Source organism: Polypterus senegalus, chromosome 17 (genome assembly GCF_016835505.1).
Source record: "Polypterus senegalus isolate Bchr_013 chromosome 17, ASM1683550v1, whole genome shotgun sequence".
NCBI classification, from domain to species: Eukaryota; Metazoa; Chordata; class Cladistia; order Polypteriformes; family Polypteridae; genus Polypterus; species Polypterus senegalus.
This window is the reverse complement of record NC_053170.1, coordinates 13,051,265-13,078,633: the sequence shown is the minus strand read 5'-3', so window position 1 is coordinate 13,078,633 and position 27,369 is coordinate 13,051,265. Positions and strand designations below refer to the sequence as shown.

The window sequence follows — 27,369 nt, the reverse complement described above, 5'->3', positions numbered from 1 at the left end:
CTCCAGGTTGTCCAATTTTCCTTCCGACCTCATAAATCCATGGTGGTTAGTAATTCAAAACTGGCACTGGGTAGGTGTGCCATGTGTCCTGGGCACCATCCAGAGCTGGTTCCTGCCTTGTGCCAGTGCTCCCAGAGTTGGCTATGACACCCAAGTGATCTTGAAGAGAATTTAAGCAGGTTTGACAAAGTTATATTTTTTTAATACAGAAAATTAGAATTTTTAAAGCTGCAAAGAGAGTTTCCACAAATTAACTTTGGTTTCTATTGGATATTAACATTCTTTACTAACACCTGTGTTTTTCACTGTGCTTTATAGCTGCACCAAGAAGTACCAGTATTTTGAAGGAATTGCACGATTTCCCATTCAGTTCCTGAAGTATTCCTTTACTGAAAGCCACAAGCCAGAACAGGTCTGTAATTTTAAAACATAATCTACAGTAACCTGTGAGTCACTGTTGGCTGGCAGATATGATGTTGTTTTCAAAGTCTCTGAGGGTTTCTGTTCAGCAGATACAGCTAATGTTTGACCAGCAGAGGGTGCTCACATCCTTCAGGTCTCAAAGCTTGGTGTTCACAGGTAATTATATTATACTTGTAAAGATTACAATATGCAAGCTTCCGAGGCAACTCAGGCCCCTTCATCTTAATCCTACTAGTTAGCCAATAATAGGTATCCTTTTGCTTAATTTCTCACTACATCCATAATGGCTAATATGGTATAGCATCCTAGTAAACCACCACAGGGGTCATGGGAGGAGGGCAGCTGACCTATTCTGGCAGTACTGGGTGCAACATCGACCAAAACCCCAGATGTACAAGACCAGTGCAGAATTGCCAAGCAGCTTAACGTGAAAGCATTGAGTTGCAGGAAGACAACCCACACTGCCCATCTAACTCAAACGATTCGTCTAACAATTTTAATGCATTTCAGGGCTGCAGGGCCGAGACCAAATGTGCATGGGATATGGGGGGGAGAGAAACAAAAATAGATGAGCAGAACATACAAATTTCACACAGACAGAGCTGGGATGAGATTTGAATGTGGTGGTGCGGAGCTGAAAGGCATCTGTGCTAACCACTGTACCACTATGCTACCCCACATCCATGTTCAATTCAATTTATTCCTATTAAGATTATGTGCCCAATGTGCTATGCAATAATTATAAATATACCGTGTGGATAAATGCAACATTAAAAAAATCAATATTGAAATATCAACCACAAGGAATTGTGCAATAAATCCAAAAATGGACACAGGCACGTGCAGTACCTGTAAATAGTATTGAACCCTTTTGGAATTTTTACATTTTCTTGTTGTACAACATTGAAATACAGCGGATTTAATGTAACTTATTTGATATTCTCAGCAGAAAAAGAATCTTTAATGCCAAAGCGATTACAAATTTCTGCAATGTGGTCTAAATTAATTACAAATATAAAACACTGAATTGACAAAGCAAAGACAGTGAGAGGTTTTGGGGCACTCCATATAACTGATGTTTCAAGAAAGGGAACTAAAGATGGGTTAATGCATTACATTGCGTCTTTTCAGAGAGGAGTATGGATACGACCGCCAGACATGGCAGTTCTGGTTAAGACTGTTTCCGGCAGGAAGAGGCGGGTCCAGGTGAACAGACACCGGAAGTGGTGTCACCTGTAGAAAAGCCATCAGTCAAGGGAAGGTGTTACTGTAGAGTGCCAATCCCTGGAGTGGTGGTGAATTGCTGTCACCAGTAGTGCTGGGAGGTGTACCGGTTCATACCGAAAAGCGTTTTTCATTTTTGTTATTATATGAATTTTTCTTACACCGCAATACCGGTTTAAATAGCCTAAATAACATTCAGAACGTGGCGCAGCGAGAAATTGGGGGGGTTAGACAACCTTTTTTTACTGCTACACCGCTAATCACGCATGCAATGGAGTACATGTGTTAGTGGAGGCATTGAGTGGTGAAAATGGACAGAGAACATTCCGAAACTGAAGGTGTAGCAGATGATAAAATTGAACATGATGACACAGAAAAACTTTTGCCGATATAAGGAGCCGCGTCTGTTGTCTGAAGATTTTGGTTTTAAAAGGTCGGATGTGGACTATTTACTGCAAATGCTGTGGAACTAAAGTTGTCGCTGGAGGCGGTAACACGAGCAATTTACTGCACCACCTTAGCCGCAAACATGCTAAAAGTACCATGAATGTATGGAACTAAGATTGTCGCCCTCCACGTCCTCCGGTAAAACTGAAAAAGCTAAAGGGCACTTGAGTCAGACGTCACTTGTAGACGTGTTTGCTAGAGGACTGCGTATCACAAAAGCAAGCGGTGGATCGAGATAACCAACGCCATTAAAATCCATGTAGCTAACGTGTCCATGGACAGAGTTTGTTAACATTAACAGAAAGTGGAGTTGGTTTACAAAAAATACTTATTATTTATTCCTTTTCTAAGACATGTTCAGTGCAATACAACTTTTGATAAGCACCTCTGGATATTTTACTGTCTAAATACCTCTTTGGATGGTTGAAAATTTGTTGTCATAATTATAGTTTAAGTTGTTTGCAAAATTAGTTCAATAAAATGGTTCTATATTTTGACTGCAACTGTCATTAAACGTGATGCCTTCTCTTCATTAGTGCCACCCCCTTGAAAACTATCACTTTATGGGACCATGCAAACCTGTATTAATACTTGTGTGCACATTATATTTTTTTTTGTACAATTCTCATGACAGTGGAATAGGTTCTTCTTAGCCAGTCTACTGAAACGAGAACACCATCAACAGACATTTGGACATAAACCTGGCATATGCAAACTTAAGAAGAACATGTTCATAATACGGTAAATAAAACTTTGCAACCAATAAGCTCCCCCCCACCCCGATCACACTGACGTGGCCCCTGCAACCCGCCTTCTTGTAGTTTTTGCTATACATTGCCTTTGATTCTTGTAAGTCTAAGCATCATCCTCTGATGAAGACCCCTGGCGGAGGCTGAAAGCTCAGGAATGAAAACTACTTTATGCAACGTGATTCATTTTCTCCCTTTGTGGATCTCCAGTGGTATGTGTGTATGAAATATAAATATACTGTATATATATATATATATATATATATATATATATATATATATATATATATATATATATATATATATGTATATATATATATATATATATATATATATATATATATATATATATATATATATATATATATAAATAATACTCACCTAAAGGATTATTAGGAACACCTGTTCAATTTCTCATTAATGCAATTATCTAATCAACCAATCATATGGCAGTTGCTTCAATGCATTTAGGGGTGTGGTCCTGGTCAAGACAATCTCCTGAACTCCAAACTGAATGTCAGAATGGCAAAGAAAGGTGATTTAAGCAATTCTGAGCGTGGCATGGTTGTTGGTGCCAGATGGGCCAGTCTGAGTATTTCACAATCTGCTCAGTTACTGGGATTTTCATGCACAACCATTTCTAGGGTTTACAAAGAATGGTGTGAAAAGGGAAAAACATCCAGTATGCGGCAGTCCTGTGGCCGAAAATGCCTTGTTGATGCTAGAGGTCAGAGGAGAATGGGCCGACTGATTCAAGCTGATAGAAGAGCAACTTTGACTGAAATAACCACTCGTTACAACCGAGGTATGCAGCAAAGCATTTGTGAAGCCACAACACGCACAACCTTGAGGCGGATGGGCTACAACAGCAGAAGACCCCACCGGGTACCACTCATCTCCACTACAAATAGGAAAAAGAGGCAACAATTCACACAAGCTCACCAAAATTGGACAGTTAAAGACTGGAAAAATGTTGCCTGGTCTGATGAGTCTCAATTTCTGTTGAGACATTCAAATGGTAGTCAGAATTTGGCGTAAACAGAATGAGAACATGGATCCATCATGCCTTGTTACCACTGTGCAGGCTGGTGGTGGTGGTGTAATGGTGTGGGGGATGTTTTCTTGGCACACTTTAGGCCCCTTAGTGCCAATTGGGCATCGTTTAAATGCCACGGGCTACCTGAGCATTGTTTCTGACCATGTCCATCCCTTCATGACCACCATGTACCCATCCTCTGATGGCTACTTCCAGCAGGATAATGCACCATGTCACAAAGCTCGAATCATTTCAAATTGGTTTCTTGAACATGACAATGAGTTCACTGTACTAAAATGGCCCCCACAGTCACCAGATCTCAACCCAATAGAGCATCTTTGGGATGTGGTGGAACGGGAGCTTCGTGCCCTGGATGTGCATCCCACAAATCTCCATCAACTGCAAGATGCTATCCTATCAATATGGGCCAGCATTTCTAAAGAATGCTTTCAGCACCTTGTTGAATCAATGCTACGTAGAATTAAGGCAGTTCTGAAGACGAAAGGGGGTCAAACACCGTATTAGTATGGTGGTCCTAATAATCCTTTAGGTGAGTGTAATAAAAGCTGTTATTTACAGAATTATATTTTATAACACAAAGTAAAATGCACAAAGGAAATGTTAATTATGGGCTTTTGAGTCATTTTTGCTATTGGCTAACCTGTATATAAACCAATAGATTTAAACATTTTTACCTTTATGCAAAGAAACATTAGGGGAAAAAGCAGTTTCCATTCAAGCACAAGGTTATTGAATGCATGCAGCTTGCTGCATTGGTTGGGGAAGACCTTTTCTCGTAGCAAATCTATTAGCCTGTGCCGCCATGTAGCAGATGGGATCCACTAGTATGAATTCCCTTCATGATTTTTGATCCTGTCACCTCTTAATCTCCATTTGCTTGAACTGAAGAGGTTCAACTCCTTTAGCTCCTATCGTGCAGCCCCAATCTGCCTAGTTGCTCTTCTCTGGATTTGTTGTAACCCTATTTTATTTATTTTCCCCTGTTGTGATATAGAGACCAGAACTGCCCACAGTACTCCAGGTGAGTCTCCATAAGTGTGTTACAAAGCTTCAGCATGACCTGCCTTGACTTGCACTCCACATGTCTGGCGCCATATACCATAACATCCTATAAATCTTCACGATTGCTTCTGTCCTTCGTATATAGATAGTGATGAGTCCACTTTGACTCCTCGGTCCTTCTTATGAGGGGTATTTTCTAGCATCAGACCTCCCATTGTGTTGTTTCTACTTCCTACATGTCATTCTTTACATTTAGTTACATCAAACTTCATCAACTCTAGTCCCTGTGTAACAGATTTAGTGGATTCTGCATCTGCCCTTCCACTTAACATCTGGTAATGGGACAAGCAAGTTGGAAAATGTATGGATGAAAGGAAATCACACACTGGGATAAATATATATATATATATAATACCTTTTTAATTTTTTTATACAGTGTTATTTACAGAATTATATATTATAATACAAAGTAAAATGCACAAAGGAAATGTTGATTCTGGGCTTTTGTGTCAATTTTGCTATTGGCTAACCTGTATGTAAACCAATAGATTTAAACATTTTACCTTTTTGCAAAGAAACCATAAAAGAAACATTAGAAAAAGAACCAGTTTCCATACAAGCGCAAGGTTATTGAATGCATGCAGCTTGCTGTTGAGGAGGTGGAATTGGTTTACACAAGTGGATTAGTTTTATGTATCTTCACGCACACGCACACATATATGGGCCTCTTGAACTTCTCCAGTCTTCTTCTACAGATCGATACTCTGAAGATGGGTGACTTTGCCTGCTCTAAATGAAACTTCTCTGCTCATTTTCAGTGTCTTGATATCATCACCGAGGACTTAAAGCATTCATTTTCAGAAAATGCACAGCTTCAGACAGGATGCATCTGTAAGTGTTTATTTACAGTTTCTCTATTTAGACTCATGCACGGGCAAGTAGTAAAAGCTTATCTATTCAAAAAGACAATGGTGGGTTGTTTTTTCCATTATACAAGAAATTCTCAAACTGGTCACCAGGTAATTACTTTATCATAATGAGTGAGATAATTCTGATCCCTTTAGCAATACAGCAGTGGATTGAGGCATTAAGTGCCAGCTTGTTTCAAAATCTACCTAAAGCCTTGATCAAATTTGTTTCCAACTGGTTTTTATTTATTTTTTTTAATGTCTTTTAAAATGGAAGATGCTGGAAACTTAATTTCAGTTACAGCTCCATGAAACAGCCCAGGCGTCAGCAAACAGACTGCTAAGGGATTACATTAATTTTTACTCCCCATTAAAGCTGATGGTGAGTTCATGTGCCAGGGGGGACTCTTCCACAAGGCAGCTTTACACTTCCTTTTACTTTTTGATAAAGTAAAGTTTCCAGTGGTTCTCAGTTAGTCCTGGGACCCCCAGAAGGTAGCTGCAGGTTTTATTGTTCCAATCAGTTTCACGTTTAATTGATCTCATTGTTTCATTAGCTGTCCTTTTTACTTCCTATTTTAATATAGTGTTAGATTTGCATCTATGCAAAGTTAAGTAATATTTGTATTTTTTTGTTGTCATGGTTAACTCTGTTATTCTTTATTTTAACTAGCTGTGGTACCCATCTAAGATGTGTTGAAATCAAAGCAATCAACCTTAGAGCTTAGCGTTTTAACGTTTACAGGGCACCATGCAATGTGTATGTCTCAGCTATATGCCATTTGCTATGGGATTCATACAAGCAGTGTTAATGTCTGTGAGGTGCCATATGTTGGAATGAGAAATGTATTTTATTACTAAAAAATGTTTCGGATGCACCATCTTTTGGAATTGCAGAGCCATAGCAATGGGATAGACATATATCCTTTATTAAGGTGGATTCTCTTTTCCCCGTGGACTTTGCTGCCTTAATTCTCTCTTAAAACTGACAAATAATGACGCTCACTGCTAAACGTGACCAGTTTGTGTATTTATCAGTAAACAAGATCATACATAGCCAGAAAGGGCCAAAATTCTGAAAACGGATGTTTTTACATCTAAATTCCTGCTTCATTGCGTAAAAGAAACCACGAGTTTTGTAACTTCTGAATTGAGACAGAAACCCCAAACTCGGCTAATGTCTTGCTATATTAATAGACGAGTCCAATTAGAACAAGAGAAGAGTTGGAATGAAAACCTGCAGTGTTGAGGGGCTTCCAGGACTGAACGTGAGGACCACTGAAGTAAACGATTGAGTCCATAACTGACTGATTTATCTGCCCATGGAAGTGTTAATGAAACATGTTAAATTTTATACACTTTGGTAGATTAATTTACCCAAGATGGCTTTGCAAGATCAGGATTCCTCACAGGTTTTCTTCCAGATGCAGGTTTACCAGACTCACTCCATGACCATGTACATTTAAAATCCACACTGCCAACTTTGAGGTAACACGCTCTGTAAAGATTGGAGCCTGTTGTCAAAAACACTGAATTTTTAATTTTGACAAGTTAGATAAATCGCTTAGAAGAACGCTGGTCTGCTTCAACACAAGCATTTCTTGAGTGTTTTTATAAACTTGAAGCTGTGTGAATAAATTAACATAAAATTCTTAAACCCACTTAATCCAATTCAGGGGTACGGGGTGCCAGAGCCTGTCATGGCAAACCCCTGACCTGCAATGCAGATGGCCTTACTGGACAGGGTGCCAGCACACAGGGTCAATTTGGAATTGTCGATTACACCAAGTCACACATCTTCGGGGGGAAAAAAAAAAAACCAGGAATATGTCCATTCCAAAAAGCCAACAACCAGGCACGAGATTCAAACGGAGGACATTGGTCCACAAGGCAGCACTGTGGCACTACCATGTGTGAATGAAAACTGCAATCTAAAGAAACAAAACTAAATTTATACCACTGGCTTGTGGCAATGAGTAAACCTGAGGAAATTAGTTTATTTTCTCCCTTTAAACATAATCTTGTTATCTGATACTTAAAATACCTTCTCTTTGTATTTGTGTGCAGCACTTTCTGTGTAAGCCCTGAGTGACTGGGCATTCCAGTTGGTAAGAATGTGGATTCATGTGGGCATCAGATACTGCTGGGTTGGTGTCATGCGCCAGTTACATACACCTCTGAACGGCACTTTCATGTCCTCCCACATTTGAGCATCTCTTGTTTTTTTTGCTATAATGCAGCAGCCCTTCAAGCCAGAGGACTGCTGGTCATTTTAGGCCAATAGGCACCCTACAATTAAATAATGTCTACAAGTAACATTTTAAATATAAAGCATCATCTTCCTTATAAAATATTATGTCAAGCTCAAACATTTCTCTCCTGTGTGTATATGTATATTTATATAGAAATATTTACAGTATAAGCTCAGTTTTTGTATGTCTTTTTTTTAACATTCATTCATTAAAATTATAAATAGAAACCAGAACATAAAAAAAAAAGTATCTGAATTTTCATGTTAGGTTTAGGGAAGCAGCATTTTTTCTTTGTCTTTTTTAAAAAGCAATCTGAGTTGAATGGCTTTGTTTCAGTTCAGCCATCGATCCGGAAAGACAGCAGTTTCTCCGAGTGCATGTTGTTTAAGGTGCGCAGATCGGGTAGTTTTAACAACAGTTTGGTGAAACGTGACGTGTCATCGGGGTAGTTTTTCGTCACCAAGGTTCTCAGGGCCCGGATCAGAGACTCCTGCAAGTGTTCCACGGAAGTGATATTTTCTATCCCAGAGCGGTCTAGAAAGGTACAAAAGGGGAAGAAAAAATTAAAGAATTATTAGTTTTGGGCAGTTAACCAAAACGAATTCTGCAATAGAATTTGTAGAGATTGGGAAAGCTGGGAAAATGTTTCTCTCTCTACTCTTTACCTGCTGAAACGAGCACAACGGCGGTGAAGAGCCCCAGCTCGTCTGCGTTGAGAGCCAACATGCTGAGCTTTTCACTGAACTCGAACATAGAGTTGAGCAGTTCTCCCATTCCCATCCCTCGCAGCGTCTCCAGGCTGTAAGTCACCCCCGAGATGAAGGTAACTGTCTGCTCCTTTACGTTGAAAAGTGATGCAAATCTGACCATGAGCACCTGTGCACAAATAAAAGTTTAACAGTCACTCCTCAGACTTCATGAACAGGATTTTACAAGTCATAAAATGATAAGAGAGAGAGAGACACAGACGTTAGGAGCCTGCGCGGACACCGCACGTTGCTGCACCCACCACATGACAAACCAGATTAGGACAACGGGTGACACCTCAGCACCACACTAGGTCAGATGGCATGGAACAGTGCGAGGGAATTTATGGTGACTGCAGTGCCAATCCTGCCCCCAAGTTTTCCCTGCAGGTTAAAGGGCCCAACGGAGTTTAATCATGTCGGGCATTTATGGGATTTGCGTCGGCAGCCTTCAGATTGCCAGTGCCGATCCCTAACCTCCGAGCCAGCACTCTGCCCGTTTTAATAAAAGGGTCAGTTTGATATTATTCAAGATGAAGTTATTTCTTCATAAACATGCTATAAATCATTGATTTGCAAAATTGAGCCCTAAAGTTAATCACTTTCAATAAATTAGAAGAATGTGGCACATTACACATTGCAGTGTATGGGGCACAGAGGAAAAGCATAAAAACTTAACCAAATACATCCATTTTTTCAAGCCAAGACCATTGTTGAATATTGATGCGCATCTTGCGATTACACACACATCGTAAAAGAGTTTCAACAAGTCCATTTTGAACCAAAAAATAAAGATTCATCCATTTAAATAGACCAGACATACGGGATGGCTCAGCACTTCCCAGGGGGTGATTTCATCCCGACAGGCCAAATCACAGTAAACACTTAGTTCCACGGGATTGATTTTCTTTTGATTTCCTTTCATATTTTTGCGACAATTCATAGAAGCGACAAGAGGGGGAAAAAAAATAAAGAAGAGTACCTGGAACACGCGATAAAATACTTTCTAAATCCCCATTGTCAGAAATGTGTGGAAAACACTGAAGGCGTGGCTCAATACTCAACAACTAACATGGCTTGAAAAATGGAGGAGGAGAGAGGGTGGGAGCATGTGCTGATAACACGTAGCCACACGCAAAACCACCCTGGCATAGTGTTTTTTTTTTTTAAATGGTGGTTGAAGTGCCAATCCTGCCATCAACCCCCAGAGAAATAGAAGTATCTGTTAAATTTTTAAGTTTTTCTTCTGTGCACCATACCCTACACTAGGGGTGTCCAACTGCGGTTCTGGTGGGCTGCAGGTTTTCATTCTAACCCTTTTTCCTAATCAGTGATTAGTTTTCGCTGCTAATTTTAAGGATTCGGTCCTCTGAATTGATTCTTTTCTTCATTAAATGGCAGCCAAACAGAAATGAGATGTGAAACGAGCTGACAGATGACCAGCTAAACTGGAATGTCAAACCAGCCAGTTTCACTCCAACCGGTTTCTTAATGAGAAGCCAATTCTTGCAGTTAATTATTTAATGTCAGGACTTGTTGCTGCTCTCAGCTGGCTGTTGATTTTCTGTTTTTTCTAAGACCACCATCAAGATATTTAGGTGACCTGAGCAGACCAACATGACTAAGACCTTCACCTTTCATTATTTTAGGTGAGCTGGTCATGTGGTGGCTCGTTTTGTGTCTCATTATTGTTTGGCTGCTCATTAAGGAAAAAGAAGCAACCAAGGGGCCTGAGTCACGTCAATTAAAATGAAGGCAAAACAAGTGAATCGACAGCAAAAACGGCTCACAAATTAAGAAGATGGTTAGAATGAAAACCTGCGGCCCACCAGGACCGGTGCTGGATTACCCTACGCTATAAAGCTCAGCGTGAGTGAGATACTTAATTTATGGAAAGCGCTTAACATAATTTCCTGTGGCAAATGCATATATACTATGTTTGTGAAGAAATAACTTGAAAACTACCCAACTTATCCTTTAAATTAATAAATATTCATTTGCAACAGGGAATTGTGTCCTCGTCCATCCTTCTGTGTCCCTGCCCTATATGAGCAAGTTAAGGACAGCAGGAGCATATCCCAGCCATCATTGGGTCGGGGGGGATTATTTCATTTTAAGGATGAATCCCATACTGGAGGATGCCAGTGAAAATTAACGATAAGTGCTTTTAAGCCAAGCCAGGAAGTACTACTTTATGCAGAGACTTGTGGGAATCTAGAACAGAACTACCAAGGTATGGAGTTAAAGCAGAAACCTTGACAATGTTTAAGGCATTTTGTGGATGAGATACTAGGGCAGGTTAGCCATTCACTAAACATACACGCTCAATGGGCTGCATGCTCTCCTCGTGTTTCTTATGTTCTAACACCCAAACAAGGCCCAGCCTATTGTAAGGTGAAAATGCAGACACATTGGGGGGGCAGTCTAGCAACACCGGTTCACTAAACCTGCCCGTTATTGAGGAAATCCATGTCAACATGCAAACTCTACACTGGGTGCACCAGGCCATGAACCCAGGTCGCCTTGTTGTGTGGCAGCAAAGCTCATTTTATAAATTAAAAACAAAATGACTGCCTGTTACTGCTGCCTCCAAATAGGGCACTTAGCCATTTTATTGTTTGTTTCACATTTGGACAACAACCTAAAGCAAAGTAAACCATTCGCACCTCAAAGGTTCCCGCTTTCAGCAGTGTAACTTGGTCATGCTGAGACAGATCACGGAAGCCAGGGATGTGTTTGGCAAACTCCACGACTTCTCGGACAGCCGGCGTGAAGCTCAGAGAGAAGTCTTCCCAGATCTCCTGTGGAGATTTTTTGGCATCTCCATGAGGTTGTAGATTCATGGGGCAGGCCTGGAAGGAGAAAAGACACAGCAGCCCATTACTCTCTAAACAACAACCCTGGAACAAAAACAGATATGACAAATCTCCTTGTAACAAGGCTTTGCTTCGCATTGCTACATTTTGAATCCTGTTACTAAAACGTTTAAATTATTTCCATCCATCCATTATCCAACCCGCTATATCCTAACTACAGGGTCACAGGGGTCTGCTGGAGCCAATCCCAGCCAACACAGGGTGCAAGGCAGGAAACAAACCCTGGGCAGGGCCGCCAGCCCACCACAGGGCACACACACGGGGCAATTTTTAGGATCGCCACTGCACCTAACCTGCATGTCTTTGGACTGTGAGGAAACCCACGCAGACACGGGGAGAACATGCAAACTCCACACAGGGAAAATAATACATAAAAAGGATGTATGGAAATAATTCAGTTAGGGCCTGCCTTAAAAAAATGCTGTTTTTGTATGTTACCTAGCAAACAAACAAACAAATGGTGTAGCTCAAAGTGCGTCACAAGATAAGAAAAGTTTATGTGAAATAAATATAAGAGTAGGCAATATTAAATAACAAAGAATAAAGTAAAGTCAGATGGTCAAGAAGACAGACAAAAAAACAAAAAAATCTACAGGGGCTCCAAGGGCCAAGAGACCACCCAGCCCCCACTGGACATTCTACCCAACCTAATCGGGGGTCCCCAACTCCGGTCCTGGAGAGGCCCCAGTGGCCGCAGGTTTTCATTCTCACCCTTTTATTAATGAGTGAATTGGTTTATGCTGCTAAATTAACTTCTTTTGAATTCATTTTAATTGACTTGCTCCCTCAGACCCCTTAATTGTTTCTTTTTCCTTAATTTGCAGCCAAATAACAGTAAAATACCAAATGAACCAAAACGAGACCAACATTGTCAGTCATACAATATAAATAAAGAAAGGTGAAGGTCACAGGAATGCTGATCTGCTCAGGTCCACAAAACATTTTATCAGAGCTCTTAGAAAAGTGAAAATCCACAAATTTCAGAAATATCTGATGTTGACCAATGAGAGTAGCAACAAGCCATAAAATTAAAGAACAGGATTAATTAATGATAAGAATCGGAGTCTGATTAAGCAACTGGTTGGAGTCTGAGGCCCTGACTTAGTTTGTTTTCTGTCGGCTCCCTCACTTCACAGTTCATTTCTGTTTGGGTGCCGTTTAAGGAAAGAAATGAAGCAATTCAGAGGAATAAATCTTAAAAAACAATTTAAAATTAATTCAAAAGAAGTTAATTCGGAGCAAAAACAGGTCACTAATTAAGGAAAGGGTTAGAATGAAAACCTGCAGCCACTGAGGCCCTCCAGGATCGGAGTTGGGGACCCCCTGATCTAGAACTGAAGATTAGCAGGATGCTCACCAGCAAGACATTGCGGTTCCCCTTCCATGGACATTTCTGTACTGGACTGTGGCTTGGTGGGTGCCTGCTGTCCATATCTTGGTTCTGCATATTCTGCTGGCTGCACATATTGCTGGGGCAAAGTCTGTGTCCATTGCAGTTGTTCTGGTGAAAGAAGCCATTAGTGTGTCCATTGGGGTAAATTATGCCAGATGTGGGGGGCATGTGACAGTTATTTTTGATGGGGTTTGCACTAATATTGTCTGTGAAACCATTCCGGTGGCCTACATTATTGTCATGGTAGTAGGTGCTGTTCACTCCATTCAGATGGTAGCCATTGGAACAGTGATTATCCATTTCAACATTCTGATGGTTAAACCTCAGGGAAGAACAGCTCAACTTGTCATGGGCATAGACAAAGGTTTCCTTGTGAGCTTTGGCAATGAGTGTGATCGTCTTGTCCGTCTCCGGGCTGGGGCACTGCGGTGGGGAAGCGGGATGGATCTGGGGCAGAGGAGAAAGTGGTTGACTGCAGCCAATCTGTTGGGGACTTTGCTGGGGTTGAGGAGGCAGAGCCGGCGAGGTTGACATTGGTGGTGTACTGTGTGGGTGGAGCTGGACATCCGGCTGCAGCTGATTATTCACCATGTTATTCATAGCACTCTGCATTTCTGCAAGCATTCTCTGCTTCTCTCTCTTGGGAATGCGTCCAAAGCGGACAGCTGTGGAAAGAAGGAAAGTAATTAGAATAAAAGGGGTCTTGGAAAGCCAACGTTCCCCTCGGGAAGTGTCCCTAGTCAATGCAATACTCCTTACAAAAGTACCAGCATTGTAACAAGAGTAAAAATCCTGAAGTGTGCAGCTCAGATCCTCTGAATGTGTACTCAAACCTTTTTATTAATATAAACCAGTATGCCTGGTAACAGAAAGGCTTACAAATGGAATCATCTAGAATTTGGGAACTCAAAATAAAAAAATAAGGTGGCAGGTACACTTTTAATAGCATAGACCTGCAACCATGTTAAATATAATCAGACAAGAGTAACATGAGAATGTTTTCTTCTTCCAGGGATGTTTTTCCATGTACTTTGCCGTCCAGTTTTGGTAACCATTAGGGTAAACTGTTTCATCTCACTCTACATAAAAACATGAATTTTACATTTTTTCTCTGCCTTCACTATAAAGTACATGAGGTGAGTAACATTTAATTGTTTTTTGGTGGAGTATTACTTTAAGTTAGAAGGGAATGACTGGCCGAGTCATACGTGTCTGAATGTCCTGCTTTAAATCAGTTCTTAATGTTTTGGTGGAAGGAAAATTTACTGAAAGTTAAACCTTATGGTTCAGGGGTGTCAAACTCCAGGCCTGGAGGGCCGCAGCAGCTACAGGTTTTCATTCTAACCCTTTTCCTAATCAGTGACCAGTTCTCACTGCTAATTATCTTTTTTTCCCCCATCATTTTAATATCCCCTGTTAGAAGGATTCAGCCCTCTGAATTGATTCTTTTCTTCACTAAATGACAGCCAAACAAAAATGAGATGTGAAACGAGCTACCAGATGACCAGCTAAACTGGGGCTTCAAACACCAGCCAATTTCTTAATGAGAATCCGATTCTTGCTGTTAATTAAACTTGTTATTTAATTCCATGGCTTGTTACTGTTCTCATTCTGCCACAGCACACATTTTCAAAACTGTTTTCTAATTTTTCTAAGAACATTGTCAAAATGTTTTGGTGACCTGAGAGATCAACCTTACCAAGACCTTCACCTTTCTTTATTTTCAGATATTGTGTGATGGGCACAGGTTAGCTGCTCATGTGGTGGCTTGTTTTGTGTCTCATTATTGTTTGGCTGCTAATTAAGGGAAAAAACTACTAAGGGGTCTGAGTCAAGTTAATTATAAGAAGTAATCCGCAGCAAAAACTGGTCCCTAATTAAGAAGATTGTAAGAATGATAACCTGCAGCCACTGTGGCCCTCTAGGACTGGAGTTCAACAACCCTGATCTAGTCCAGGGAGCTCAAACTCCGGTCCTGGAGGGCCACAGTGGCTGCAGGTTTTCATTCTAACCCTTAAATTAGTGATCCATTTTTGCTGCTAATTAAATTCCTTTGAATTAAATTTAATGGACTTGTTTTTGAAGACTAAGTCCCCTTACACTAATTGTTTGTTTTTCTTTAACTAGCAGCCAAACAATAATGACATACAAAATGAGCCAAAACATGACCAGCACACGGTGTCCATCATACAGTATCTGAAAGTAAAGAAAGACGAAGGTCTCAGGAATGTTGATCTGCTCAGGTCCCCAAAACATTCTACCAGCGCTCTTAGAAAAGAGAAAAATCACCAATTTGAGAAATGTCTGCTATTGCACAGTGAGAGCAGCGACAAGCCGTGAAATTAAAGAACAAGTTTAATTAACAACAAGTCTCGGCACCTGATTAAGCAATTGGCTGGAGTCGGAGGCCCTGACTTAGTTGGACTTCTGTTGGCTCACTCACTTCACACTACATTTCTGTTTGGGTGCCATGGAAGGAAAGAAATGAAGAAATTCAGGGGAACAAATCTTACAAAACACATCAATTTAAAATGAAAGGAAAAGGAGTTAATTAGCAGCAAAAACTGGTCACTAATGAAGAAAAGGGTTAGACTTAAAACATGCAGCCCTCCAGGGCCGGAGTTTGAGACCACTGGTCTAGTCCTTCTAGTATACCTGTAACTTTTTGCAAACATTTTTTTTTTTTTAAATTTCCAGACTGATGCCATCACCACCACCACCTGCCAATGCCCTGCACCATTTCCATATCTGTCTGGGAGTCTGTGATTTAATGATGGCATCCTAAAGGGTACTCCTTTCCATCTTAAATTAACGATTTCTTACTTATTCAATTTGTTCTTCTGGGTAGGGAAGGAGAAATTTAAATACAGGGTGGTCCAGATCTAATTATGCAGATCCAGATCGTCTGGATGACTCATTTATGTGGGGACGATTCCAGTTTGGTGCAAAGACGACTCATTTCGTCAGTTCGCACACTTCTCGATGGTCTCGGATTTTTCAGGTGATTTTCTATGTAATAAACTTAAGTTATAGCGTAATGAAAATTGCATAATTAGATCTGGACCACCCTCTCTCTCTTTTATATATATATATATATATATATATATATATATATATATATATATATATAAAAAATATGAGAGAGAGATAGATATATAGATAGATATGAGAGAGAGAAGTGTGACTCTAAATCTGAAGTGATCACATTGAAGGGCAGCACACAGACAGCTCGGGATGCCATCATGATGCATATTCAGTATATTTGGGGGGGGGAATCGACTACTTGCTAAAATAACTTCATTCAAGCAATTATTTTGGAATACACAGTAGCTGGAATGCAGAAAATACAAGCACCAATTTGTGATCAGGAATGCAAAGCTATGGTTCCTACGTGACTGGCTTTTTCATTGCTGTCTCACTAAAGATGGAGGGAAGACATGTATACACAGTGGCCCTTTATTTGAGAGGAACTGGCACCGAAAACTCACCATCTCGTGACATGCCCACAGACAGGCACTTCTTAAAGCGGCACTGCTGGCACCTGTTGCGGTTGATCCTCATGATGGAGCAGTTCTCATTCTTTAGGCATTTCTTGTACTGGATATTCTGCTGAATACTGCGCCGGAAGAAGCCCTGAGGAAAAGAGATGGCCAAGTTCAAGCACTGGGTTTTATAAAAAAAAGAGAAGCTGACTTCTCTTTATAAATGGACACTCCTTTTGTCAAAATATCCATCAAGCACCTACTTCTAAGCTGGATAAAATTCCAGTCAAACATGGTTTTTAAGACATGGGCTCACCTTGCAGCCTTCACAGGCATGAACTCCATAATGGAAGCCTGATGCCACATCGCCACACACTTTACACAACAGCACCATGCCATGAAGCTCTGCAGAAAACAAAACAGAAGAAATTAAAATAAAATCTCATTCTACTTCATCCAGTCAAGTTAAAAGTAAATCCCTACTGACTTTCTGTGCATGCATTGCATGTTTTGTTTTTTTTTTTTGTTTTTTAATCTGAGAAGCACATTAATAATTTTGTAATTTGCATTGAGGTGATGTCGATCACCCCGTGCCAGTGTGAGTGGGCTAGGAGATGAATTTGTATGAGCTAAATAAATACAGGCTGATTGTTAAACTAGAAGGAGATCTGCAGACCAAATGATGGCAATTCACCACTTCGCTAAGCTTTAAAATCTCACTGTTCAGTTACTCGGACCACATGAAGTGCCATCATTATGGATTCTCCAAATCAGAATGCTGAATAACACTTACTGGTGATGTTGCTGCTTGCTTTGCTAGGAGAAGAACGGCTGTTTGACTCCTCTCTGCAAGAAGGCCTGTGTGGCGAGCCTCCTGAGCTGGTAGAGCCTGCGTCCTCTCCTGACCCTGACAAAGAGCCACTCCCATACTGCCGTGTGGAATCTTGGGAAAGGGAACCACTGGGCGAAGGAGGGAAGGATGAGCCAAAGGACGGCTGCGACAGAGACAAGGACAACGAGTGGAAGCTGCTGTTGGAGCTCTCGCTGTAAAGTGACACTGGGCTTGTGCGATTCGGGGAACCCCCTGCTGGCCCAATGTATGAAATGACACTTCCTGGAAGAAAGCAAGCAAAGAAAGAAGGGGAAAGAGTTAGAACATTAAGTCCACAAGGAGGAGAACTTCATATCAACAACCACCTTCCAAAGATGTGCTGGAGATACAGACGATCAATACATCCAAGAACGCTAGTAAGTAACAGCATTATGGGGATAAGATCACTTTTTTAGGCATTTTATTGTGGGTTGGTTCTGTTTGAACAATGGATGCTGCTCATGGACACCTAGTGGGGACTAACAGGAAGTGCAATCAAAATAACAAGTAGCTCTTCAAGAACGTAAGACGTTTGACAAACAAGAGAAAGCCATTCAGTCCATCAAACTCTTATATTTACTTTCTCGTATACGAAGTATAGGGAAAATATTGTAATCAACCAAAAATTCAACCTCGAGATTGTGATGAATCTCAGTGCTTTAGACCTCCCCGAGTCTGAAAATACCATTTTTGAAATTATGTCTGTTTGTCTCTGTGGGTGTCCGTAAACAGGATAACTTGAGTACACTTTCACTTGGGTCAACCACATTTTGCCTACAGGAATTTAGTACAAAACATCGATTTTTATCCACCTTTGAGCTACAGTATTTCCGCTAACCAGAAGTGGTACTTTTTTTATTCATGTGGCTGCAGAGTCTGATTTATTACTTTTACAATAATTGTCCATTATTTTATTTGTTGTTGATGGTTTTTTAATGCACATAATATAAAAATATAATCCTTGTCTTGCAGTTTACATCTCAAACATTCATCCCCATATCCGAGTATACAAGAAAGTCGAGGGGAGAACACTGCTGATTTTTAAAGAATTGCTAAGTTCCCCTAATATCTCATGGAGATTCTTCTTAAAACAGGTTCCTGTTTCAACTCCATGACTTGGTAGTTTGTTCCAGACCCACACAACTGAGGGTTTGAGTAAAGAAGTGATTTCTGGCTTCTATCCTAAACGCACTTCCCTTTAATCTCCATTGGTGTCCTTGAGTATGCCGTTCAATATTAAACTGGTACAACATTTTAAGTCATATGCTTGGAGTAGCACCCTTAATAACTTTGTTGTGATCCATCTTCTTAACCCGCTTATCCAGGGCAGGGGGATGGGGAAGGAGAGCTGGAGCCTATCCCTGCAATCATTGGGAGCAAAGTAGGAATAACCTGCGGACAACGACAGTCCATCAAACACACACCAGGCTACTAAATGAGCCAAAAAGTGTTCTCTTTTTAGTTACAAAATATTTGTATTCTTGGAATTACAAAGTGAGAGTCCAGGGTTGGTCTGTTCCTTGTGCTGGATTCCCACCCTGCACCACGCTGAACTGGAATAAGCAGGCAATACCGTGTTACTATTTAATGGAAAATGCCCGCAAGAATTGAACTATAAATAAATGTGTGATTGCTACTGAGTGCACTTCATCAAATTTAAAATCTTTCCCTGGGGCAGCACCTCTCATACTCAAGTTGTCCGAGCGTTACAGAACCATGGCACTTAATGTGCACGGCTGGAACACAGGCCTGTTACCTGAGGTTATTGAAAAATTGAGTTTGCTTTCAATGATTGGCCCAGAAAGACTGCAGCCCGTAAAATGGTTTTGCATAATATATGCACAAGTGGTGGGCTTTCTCTTTAAATACAGCCATTAAAGCACTTTAAACCTAGTATCAGGCATTCCGACTGAGCAGCTTGGACTCACGTTTTTCCAGCCCACCTTCCCAACCAGGACACCCATTTAAACATTTAGTTTGCTTTCAGCGATTGACCAGCTAGGTGTTCTTTAAAATCTAAATGCGTCATTAGTTTTTGAAAGAAAAAATTTGTTTTCCGCATTTAAAAATGATTTTAAAGAAAGTATATAGCTAATTATTAAGCAAAATAATTATATTTATAAAAACTGCATACGAAAATGTGATGGGGAAATGTCTAGACTTTTGCAGCCATCTACTGGAATACTTCACCACAACCCAATCAATTTTCTATCAAACACATGAACACAAATCACTTGGCACACAGAAATGACGTTTGCAACAACTTAGACAATAATACACTAATGCCTCATATCAGTCGTGCGACCTGTTTAATTACGTCAAAAATGTTTCTGGGTGGGAGTGAAGCATGTTAGAGTAGTGGAGGGGATAAATTATTGTCTGTTGGGTATATAGAACTAATACGTGCTTCGAAATCAGAAAGAGACAAAAAAACAAGAAAAAGATATCCTCATACTGATGGAGTGATGGACTGAGCATGCGAATGTTTTTTTTATTTACTTTTTAGTGCATTCAAGAATGGAAAACATTTCATTCTAAAATTTCATAACATCAACTTGGCACCCCCTGGATGCTGCACCTGGGGACAGAGGTCCTTCCTTGCCCCCGGGCTACGCCACTGCTCGGCACTGCCCTCATTCAAGCCCTTTAGCTGCCTCCCATGGACAAGTGGTGGGCTTTTTCTTTAAATATAGCCAACGATACTTAATAAGAACCTTCACAGCATCTAAAAAAAGACAACTTATCCACACCCTAATGTTAGAGGATTCTGTTAACAAAGAGGGCAGTGCTCGTCACTAAGCCATGTGGGAAGCATTTCAGCCGTAACTGACACCATAACTACTAACATGAAAGCAAAAAGAGAGGAGAGATGGAAGGAAAGTGCACTCCTGGCCTCCTAAAACCAAACACAGCATTACCGACAGATGTAAGGTGCTTCTTTTACGCACTCTTGATTCTGATCCCCATATAGAACACCTGTAAGCAGCAAACGCCCACAAGACTTGGTTCAGGAATGTTTTTATCTACTCTGTAACTGCACTCAGGTTGCATTGGGCTTTTGTTTTGGTGGAGCGTATGAAATACTGAGTCAGAGTCTTAACAGTCAAGCCTGTAATAAGCACATGCCGCCAGGTCACAAAGACTCATTTTCACAGCGATTGAGTTACAGGCCTCTTTACCCTCAACGACATTATTCTTTCAGCAAGATAGCAATGTGACGTGGCACTTTTGAATTTCACTAAGTGTTACTTCCTTTCTGTTTTAAAAACACTGCCGAGTTGGGTAGTATTATATGGCACAACTGCTTTGCATTCCATTAAATAATACCGAATGAACATTTTGCAGCCTTGAGAAAAAGAAAAGCTTTTAAACCTATTATAGCCCCAGCAATAATAGTGGCATTAAGAAAATATGAGTTCATCTTCTACATTCGGGTCTTCAGTTTTCTCTTGCGGTCACTATCAAGGGCAGCACAGTGGATTGTGTGTCCAACCGGTAATGTTGTCTGTGTGGACTTTGCGTGTCAATCAAAATAACAAGTAGCTCTTCAAGCATGTAGTTAGAACGCAAGACATTTGACAAACAAGAGAAGGCCACTCAGTCCATCAAACTCTTATTTTTTTACTTGATCGTATAGGGAAAATATTGTAATCGTCCAAAAAAATTCGACCTCGAGAATTTTGCTGAATGTCAGCGTTTTAGACCTCCTTGAGTCTGATTAACTTTCTTGTAGGGAAAGTATTGTAAATCAACCAAAATCCAATTTCAAGATTTTGATGAATCTTGATGTTTTAGACTTCCCTGAGTCTGAAAATACCATTTTTGGAATTATGTGCGTGTATGTTGCATACAAGTATTAGATAGATAGATAGATAGATAGATTAGTAACCAGTTACTGCTGCTATTCGAACAGACTGCTTTGGGTTACTCTTAATTGACTTACTTGTTCAGACTCAGAACTCTTATTTGATTCTTTCATTATCATTATTAACAAGGGCCTAAACAAAAATGACATACAAAGTGAGCCAACATATGACCAGGGGACCTCAACATCCAACCAGTTTCTTATTTTGAAGCCATTTCTTGTTGGTAGTGAAACCAGTTATTTAATTCCACTGCTTGTTTGTGGCCACACCAGTAGTTTTCAAATCTGACTCTCTATACCCCCAATCAAAATGTTTGGTGGACCATCAATATTTATCGGACTTTCTAACCTGATGGGCACACAGGTGTCATTTGGATCAGTTTATCACTTGTGTTGGCTCACTTTGAATAGCTTTGATGATTAAGGATCTCTAAGTCCATTAAGTTTTTAAAAAAGTATTTTTCGTTCTCAGTAGTAATTGACTGGTAATTAAAATGGTTAGAACGAAAATCTGCAGCCATAACTTGTAGACCCTGAGCTTCAAACGCGAGCACAACTTATTTATTTATTTATTTATTTTTAAAGAGTTGTACAGTGTTTATTATTTGTTTTTGTGTATAATACAGTATACATTTTGGTAAGAAACAAGTACTAGATTATTAAAATGGTAATCCATATTTATTATTACACCTCAAGAATTAAGAATATCTAGCTGGTACAGTTAAGAAAAAAACCTGTATAAATATAGTGCAAAAATAGTGAAATTAATGACTGAAAATGATTAAAACATATAAAGTGCATTTGTATTTACATTTAAGCAGCATTTAATTGCTAATATCAATTAATTGATTGTGTGAGAATATATATTAGTAGTTGGAGATCCATGAAGGGAGAGAATGAATTATGTATCATAGAGTAGTTTTTATTCCTGAGCTTTCAGCTCCTGCTAGGAGCTGTCATCAGAAGATAATGATTAGATTTACAAGAATCAAGGGCAATATATAGCAAAATAAGGTGATGGGGATGGGGGGGTTAGGGGGCGGTAGGTGAGTGTGTGCGGTGTGGGGGTAATGAGGTGGGGTTAGGAAGGTTTTGGTTGTAAAGTTTTATTTATTATGAGGATGTTCTTCTTCTTAAGTTTGTATATGCTGGGTTTATGTCCAAATATCTGTTAAGGGGATTTTTGTTTGATAGACAAGATTCAGCCAGTTCTCTGGCACTTTTAGTAGTGGCCTTAATCTTACTTGTGCATTGTCCCAGTTAAATGTATGTTTAGTTGAATTTGTGTGCATATAAATCAGTGATCGTGAGTCCTTCCTTCTGATGGCATGTTGATGCTTCTGCATACGTGTTGTGATTCTTTTTGACGTTTGTCCTATGTATACCGCTGGGTAAGAACTGCATGGAATGCTATAATCTGCGTTTCGTGTCTCTGCTGCAAACGCGAGCACAACTTAAATGAGCGGCCGACACAGGATGCATGTTTGACGAAACCCAATTTCGATTAAAGTACTTTATTTATTGTTTATACACACTGTTTAAGAAATGCAAAAAAAAACTGTAAACTGCACATTTAATACATTAACGTTTTAAATAAGCCTCCAAATATCGCTCTGGTACTAACAAATTTAAACTCCTTAAACATCGTCAGCTCGTTACCGATACAGTCCGGAGCTCTGCACACTGCGCAATGTCACCAGTCTGCGTCAAGGGGCGGGGCTACGATTTAACACCGTTACGCACGTGCCCAGGGAAATGGAAGCGGTGGCGGTGCTGCTGTTCGATTCGTGGAATGGATTTAAACACCCGACGGTGGGGTTATTAATATGGGGATGGCGACTAATCTGCAGCTTAATATGTCGTTCTCATAGGTACAGAGTAAGAAGGGCATGTGCAAAAACGTGAATGTATTGACGTACGCTGTTGAGGAGATGCATGCGGAGCACTATTTCAGATTTAAATTAACACGACGACGATTAGATAAATCATCCTTGGAACAAAGGGTCACAGGATCAGTGTGTCAGGTAGCTGCTCATCTTCGACACGTGCGAGCGCACCACTGAAAGGTGTCCGTGCCATTCTGTCGCATGGTAGCCGCTGGTCCAGCAATTTGCTTTATTAATCAAACAATGTTAAAAAGATGTGTGACGAATCTGACAGTATTATTACCTACAGCTTACGGAACCTTAATTTAACCAATAACCTCCAATTACAGGCAGTTAATTATTTTAGATGGAATCCCTCTCGGAAACCCTTTCTGCAGATTCATGTCTTACTCCTGGCCAAAATACAAAAATGAAATAATAAAAAAAAAAAGTTTTTATAAAATGCATATATATTGATAAATAGAAACGTGATATACTAATGTTTTTATTGAGCATCTGTAAAAGCTACATTTCTCTCTGGGGACAAGTAAAGTGCTGTCTATGGCTTTTTTTTTGATAAGCAGTGAAGATATTAACCATGCACACTTAAAAATAAAAAGATGCCAGTGTAGTTCTTTAGGGTGATGTCATAAGGGAACAATTTTGGGTTCACAAAAGAACCATCCATATGAAGGTTCAAAAAAAGAAGCGTTTGGTATTTAGATCCATTATCCATGAAGAGATGATAATGGGTTTGTTACACGGGCTCCTGGATCCCGCTGCATGTAATAACTCGGGCTAAATTCAGGTTTTCTTGATCCCTCCTTACCCTTGTGAGGTAACCTACTATACATTAAAGATTTGTTTTTTCCACATATTTGGAGCCTCTTCAAAGAACCTTTCCCAGAATGAACTCGTTCGTTGTTAAACAATGATGCTGTGAGGAACCAGACATCCCAGTTAAGTGTCATTACAGAAACATTAAGAGTGCAGCACAAAGTAGACTAAAATACCACACGTACAAACACTTCGATTCGATATTTTTTCAAACCCGCTTTATTCTTTAAAGGTTTCCCGTGCAGCTGGACCCTGGTAGTTTAGGGGCTCGTGGTTGAGAGGGCAAGCCACTCCACGGTGAAGTCCATTCTCTCGCAGAAGTCTAACGGTAACAGGAAATCGGAGTCCCTGGTGAATAAGTGGGTAACGGTTTTAATTTAGCAAATTCTGAATGTGTGTTGTATTTTAAAATTACAATCCGTGCTGTGCTCAGCGGTCCTACAGAGAAAAGCAAGAATGAATTAAAACTACTGCTAATGCCGGTCGATGGTGTATGTATGTAACACGCAACATTACAATTTAATTTTGACATTCTGTGAACAAAGAAAACCGAAGTGGAGTCGAAATTTAATTTTTTTACCAATAAACAGCCTTGAAGACACACACACCCCTTCCCCTCCTTCTCTCCCGATTGCTCCGTAGGCAATGGCACGTATATTTAATGTTTAACATTTTCAAACCCGCTGATACGAATAAAAAAAAAGCCCCGTAATAAAAAAAAAATCATTCAACAAGTCTCTGGTTTCTAAGAAGCGACTTACCCGTGACTGACTTGTTATTCAGCTTGAAGGGCCAACAGAGACAAAGGTCAAAAAAACAGCCCTGAATCCGAGAGCCCTTGCTGTGTATTCCAACGTGAATGTGCTGCAGTCACGCCTCGGCTCCACGTGTTTCCTGAAAAGTAAGGCACTTCAACGGGACCGCGGACGCCCCGCCCCGCTCCTCCCCTTCGGAGGCTTAGAACACGTTGCTCTGCCGGCGCAGCGCGGCACGGCACGCTCCTATTTTGCATTACAAATGCGACTAAAGGAGGGCTCATCCTCTGACCCACTTCTTATCCACGAGCTAACTGCCTTTCTTTCGTTTTTAACACCTCTCACGTGTACTCTGAGCGCAGTGCAGCTGTCTTGTTTACAACAGGGTGGTAGATGGGAGTGAGACATTGAACCCGAAACCGCAGCGTTGCAAGTTAAATCTTCACATGCTCGCGCTCCAACTGCAAAAAATATATACAACTGTAATGATCACTCATCATGTACATCGTCTTTAATGAAATCATCGGGCGAAAAAATAAATACATATACTTTCAATTAACATAGGGAGCTGCGCCGGGATACTTGGAGCATTTCTATATAAAGGCTGTTCGCCGATATAGCTGGCCTGATTAAAATAACATACGAGCTTCACATCAGCCATTTGGATGCACTGTAATGACAGTAAGTTACCCATCAATTCAATTAACTCTGTTCCCGTACAGCTTATCATTCTTATTTGGCGGACACCTTTATTCATGGCGACCTGCAGCATCAATTACTTACATCTTTTTTTTCCAATTGGAACACAGGCAGGCTCGTGGTCACATAAGTGTCGGGATCTGAACTAACAACCTCAGGGTTTGAAGTCCAAAACCTTACCCACTACGCTTATGCTTAGAAGTAGCAGTCTTGGAAAGGATGCCCCCCACCCCCCGGCCACATTGCTTAAATGCACTTTTTCCACTCTGTTATGCCAGTAAGTCGTTTTCGTTTATATGGCCGCTTCGGTAGTATATCGGCCATATTGATCACACAGCAACTTGCGTGAAAACAGCCTTTTCGTTTCTGTAAAACTGTTCTCCATTTACACGTTTTCTCTCTAACCAGTTTTCACGAGTGGCCCAATCTTATCACGCCCATTGTGTTACGTCATTGCGGGCGGCGTCCACTGAACGAGACCCCAGGATTGACGTATGATTATGTAATGAGGCGGACTGTCCAATCAGCGAGGAGCAGGGTTATAAATGAAAACAAAACGCACATGGCTAGACTGCGAGGTGCATGTGAGTCCCTACAGAACACGGGGTGTGAGAGATCAGAAGGGATCCGGATTAAAGCACACCTGACTTTTAGAGAGTGACCTATATATTGCATTTCCTGGGCGCCCTGCATGGAAAGCGAATCTCGGTGCTTTATACGCAGTATTGGATCGTAACATAATCCGGAATCCACACAGTCAAATCTGTAACCTGAGTGACCGATTTGTACTTGCATCTGAATAAACTTTTTGCTCTAATTTGGACTCATGTTACTTGTAAAACTTTAACCGGAGTTGCATGTCCCCTTTTCTTGTTTTTTTTCCCCACACACACACATTTTCAGTTTAGCTACGGACACTATTTGTGGTTGCGTGCCTATGGACTGGTTTTCACTTTAGGATCCATTTCTGTCTGTACTTTGCTGCCTGGACTCTTTACTGTAAAAAGTGGATAGACTTAACCATTTTTCTTTGTTTATACACATTTATTCAGTTCAAATGTATGAATATAACCAGATTAGATAGATACTTTATTAATCCCAAGGGGAAATTCACAAATAAAAACGTACAATTAATACAAGCTGCCTTGTTCGTATATGCAGCAGTGTTACACTCAGAAAGCCCATCCTACCACTGCACATGATAAAACTACACGAAACCGAGTGACAGCTCTCTCTGTCGTTCGTGCATGTACCTCAAATTAGCGGCAGTAAAAGTCGCAATGGCGCGATTGTTAATTATAAAGCTTGCAAACGAATATGTAAACGACTCATTCCTATTTTCTACAGGGCGCACCCTACTGACCCACTCTTCCCTGCTGTAACACTTTCAAGAAAGTTTTCAAAGGTCAGCTCCCCATGAATAAACGGGTCTGATACTCAAGAATCCGAACCAGCACTACCAACACGAACCACACATCTTTAAAAGGAGAAAAAAACCACTTACCCGTGCTGTTGTTGTTAGCATCCATCGTTGTCATCTTCTTGAAATCGAGCAAAGTCATACAGTGTAAGCAGAGCGTGACACGCCGCTTTATCTGACACTGCGGCAGCGTTTTTTTTAATTTCCTACACTGGTGAAATTTTGCGACTGCGTTTTTTAAGAATCAACCCACCACGACCTGCATGTCTGATGCTCAGTTAATGTTTCAAAAAAAACGGACGCACTCGCCTATCGCACTTATTTCAACACTTGTGCTGCAAGGCGTGCAGGTTGCCAGACACTGGCATCATATTCGACGGTTCGGGAAAGGCTTGCGTTCGGCTGCTGCTGTACTTTCGGTGTGAAGCGCATCTCCCTCTCCTGCCAGGTTTTGATTACCGTTCGCATCTGTAGGAATGAGTCCACCGCGCCTGCGCA

The 27,369-nt window shown here is 40.6% G+C and overlaps 1 protein-coding gene across 1 annotated transcript; it reads right to left on the bottom strand.

Moving 5' to 3' along the window:
- Nucleotides 1-5,420: 5,420 nt before the first annotated feature.
- nr1d1 (nuclear receptor subfamily 1, group d, member 1) lies at nt 5,421-27,309 on the bottom strand. The gene is made up of 8 exons (XM_039739292.1): nt 26,956-27,309; nt 17,353-17,673; nt 16,876-16,964; nt 16,566-16,710; nt 13,042-13,742; nt 11,475-11,660; nt 8,728-8,938; nt 5,421-8,596 (listed from the first exon to the last, which is right to left on the bottom strand). Exons 1-8 carry the CDS (start codon nt 27,011-27,013, stop codon nt 8,400-8,402), a joined length of 1,908 nt encoding a protein of 635 aa, XP_039595226.1. The 5' UTR covers nt 27,014-27,309; the 3' UTR covers nt 5,421-8,399.
- Between the last annotated feature and the right edge of the window lie 60 nt (nt 27,310-27,369).